Source organism: Engraulis encrasicolus, chromosome 14 (assembly GCF_034702125.1).
Source record: "Engraulis encrasicolus isolate BLACKSEA-1 chromosome 14, IST_EnEncr_1.0, whole genome shotgun sequence".
Taxonomy (NCBI): domain Eukaryota; kingdom Metazoa; phylum Chordata; class Actinopteri; order Clupeiformes; family Engraulidae; genus Engraulis; species Engraulis encrasicolus.
The window spans coordinates 15,588,131-15,591,199 of NC_085870.1; the positions used below are offsets into that span (position 1 = coordinate 15,588,131).

Here is a 3,069-nt window from a genome sequence, read left to right on the forward strand (position 1 = left end):
TTAGCCTACAAGTGAACTGTCCTCTAATTTTTGCATGCAACATATGTACAAACACTCAACTTTGTGTTGTTGATCCCTTTGCAGTACTAGGGAAATACTGATTATATGTGAGTCCTAACAGTTCACATCCACATGGGTTTATTTTAGTTTGATAGACTACGTGACCAACTCAGGTAGGGGATTCAGGCCGACCAGAACGGAGCCGATGTCGGTGCCCGCACCAGTTACGTTCGGCACTAAAGTGCTTACCTGCGAACCACCTGTGTTCATACCAGGCTCTGAACTTTTTCCGCACGTGACTCTGTTACCCGGATGAACCTGCTGACGGCCACGTTGTCGTCACGGTTCGCAGAGAAAAAACAAGTATTTTGCGGTTCGCATTGCGAACCAACATTCCGGTTTGCGAATGTTAATGTGTGTGGCGTGAACACGACGGCCAGTTCGAGATTAGGTGCTCGGTCTGAACGCGCTAAGGGAGGATTACTAAAAAAGATGACTGAAATCATCATTTTTAGGCCTACTAACAGGTTAACATCAGTGGTGCAGTTTCAGTTTGCAAAGGAGACATGACATCACAGGCGTAGCCTCTTGCTGCAGATGGGGTCGCCGGCGGGCTTATTCACTATTTGCTGAAAATACTTAACGACAGCATAACAACATTGCTATGACATTACAGAGAGCCTTAAATAACAGATTAAGACATAGCCACTACAATTTTGGTGACCGTAGTGTTATAACATACATACATAAATACAGAAGGTATAAGCCAGCCTGGCACACAACTAGATGTCATGTACTTCACCATGCATATGGTATTCATAAAGTCAAATTTCTCTCCGCTAGACATAAGCATGCAGAGTGCTTAGGGCACAAACCAGTGCTTGGGATACCAACCACCATTACAGTTGTAGAGTAAAGTATCATTTATTAATCCGGAGGGAAATTAAGGTGTCCAGTTGCACCAAAAAGCTGCACCAAAAAAAGGCCTGTCCAAAAATGTAGGCTATAATAAACAAAAATACATTAAGTGAATAACTTCACTTTTTTTACATTGCACTTAGCTGACGCTTTCATTTATTCAAAGCCATATACAGTTATTATTTGTCAGGGTATTGGTTACAGTCCCCGGAGCAATGTGGGGTTAGGTGCCTTGCTCAAGGGCACTTCAGCCATGGATGGAGATTATTTCAGGGGGGATTTGAACCTGCAACCCCGAGATTGAAAGACCAACTCTCTAACCACTAGGCCACGGCTGCCCCCACATCAAGTGCACTTGTATTTTTTGCTTTTGTTTTGTTTGTTTGTAAAACAGAAAATATGTTCTGTTTAGGTAGGCCTATAGGCCTATGTGTGATGATGCTTTTCACAATTTGCCAAAGCGGATTGACAATATGGCACACAGGGCATTTTCCCGGTGGACTGTTGATGATTTTTGCCTGATCCTCCACTCAATGAAGTTGTCACTCAGTCCTCATGGTGTTACAGCTGACCTGTCCAAGTCAGATTGACTTGCCACAGGCTTCATTGTCTCTCTCAATGCCTAGTGGACCGGTCTTGGCTGAAAATGCCCAGCGTAATTTTTTGTCCCAGTTCATCCCTGGCCATAGGCCACATGTCTTACTGGGGGAGGTCACAGTCCACAAGTGGCTGTCTGTTGCATAGAGACAATGACGAGAGGAGTGTCCTCTTTGGTAGAGATTGTGCAGCATCATTAAGTTTGGCACAAAACCTACAGGTTTACACAATGGTTTCTGCATATGAGCCAAAATGACGTGGTTTCTCTGGACGACATCGTCATTGCATTATGTCTCTGCTTTCTATAGCCTGCGAGGCGTTACATAACACAAGGGGGCGCCCAAATTCGAGTATTCGTCTGCATCAAAGATGGCGGTACGGAAGAAAGACGGAGGCCCGAACGTAAAATATTTCGAAGCGTCTGACACTGTCTCGCAGTTCGACAATGTCCGCGTCTGGTTGGGAAAGAATTACAAAAAGGTAACATGTAGGTTTTTTTTATTGATTTCAGCAGGGGCGAGAGGGAAGCCTTGTTTAGAGAAGAGCGCACTGATGAGGCAAGGAGAGGGGAGGCGGATTTGCGATGCTGGAAGGAAGGGAGGGTAGGATGGGTAGATCCAGCTGTTCACTCCACAAACGAGACTGGAACAATAGACGATGCAGGCAGCAGAATGCATAAGTGGCCGGTCTGGATATATCACCGCTGTTCTCTCTGTTCTGCTGGATGATATTCCTACACATACGACCACATATGGCATGTCAAGAGGGCTTTACTTTGGTAGAAATGCAATGTCGATTACGAGAACAATGGCCTCGATTCAGTTGAGGGACCGGCGCCTAGCTGCTAGCCCTGTGCGCTTGATGTCCCTGGATAGCATTGATGGCGCAAGTACACGAATCCAGATGTGCAGGAGGCCGTTGTCCGTAGCCTACCGTGCCCGTTCTCCCTTTCTTGCACACAAATTTAAAGCACCGATGCGAATAAAATACATGTTGGTGCACATCGTCTCTGTCTTTTGTCGATAGCAGTCCCAAATCAAGCATGGTTCTTGAAAAGGGAAGGAGGAAATATCATTTTCAACAGTGAAAGGGAAAATCATTCATTGGCTTTTTGCCGCTTTCAGACGTAACGGTGTCAGTGTTTTGTCTTTTGTGAATGCAACTAAATGCAATGTAAATTGTAGCAAGCATGTCCTCTGTTGTTTGTTAACATTGCAGCTTTACGTTTATGTTGATGATATTTTTTAATATGAAGTGCGCGCACATACAGTCAAATAGAAATGTGTGGTCCGTAAGTAGAGCTCGCCGCACAGTAAAAAGAACTATCTGTTCCTGCCGTGAAAGTAAAATATTTGCATGCAGACGTTTCGCTGTTACTGCTTTTTGCATTGATCCAAGAAACAAAATGATCCTTCATGTACAGGAATGTATTGCGCTTCAGACGTTGATGAGAGTTTTGCCAGACGTGTGGCAGGTAATTTCACTGACCAAGGAAATGATGTACAATGTTGCATTGTGGAAACTAATAGTGGTGTGCAACAGCAGTAGTAACAA

At 44.5% G+C, this 3,069-nt stretch overlaps 1 protein-coding gene across 1 annotated transcript in view; it reads left to right on the forward strand.

Moving 5' to 3' along the window:
- Positions 1–1,878: 1,878 nt before the first annotated feature.
- smarcc2 (SWI/SNF related, matrix associated, actin dependent regulator of chromatin, subfamily c, member 2) overlaps positions 1,879–3,069 on the forward strand; it is a 26,947-nt gene continuing 25,756 nt past the window's right edge. Inside the window, exon 1 of the mRNA XM_063216246.1 lies at positions 1,879–1,995. Within this exon, the coding sequence (XP_063072316.1) occupies positions 1,885–1,995 (111 nt within the window). The 5' untranslated portion in view covers positions 1,879–1,884. The remainder of the gene's footprint in view (positions 1,996–3,069) is intronic.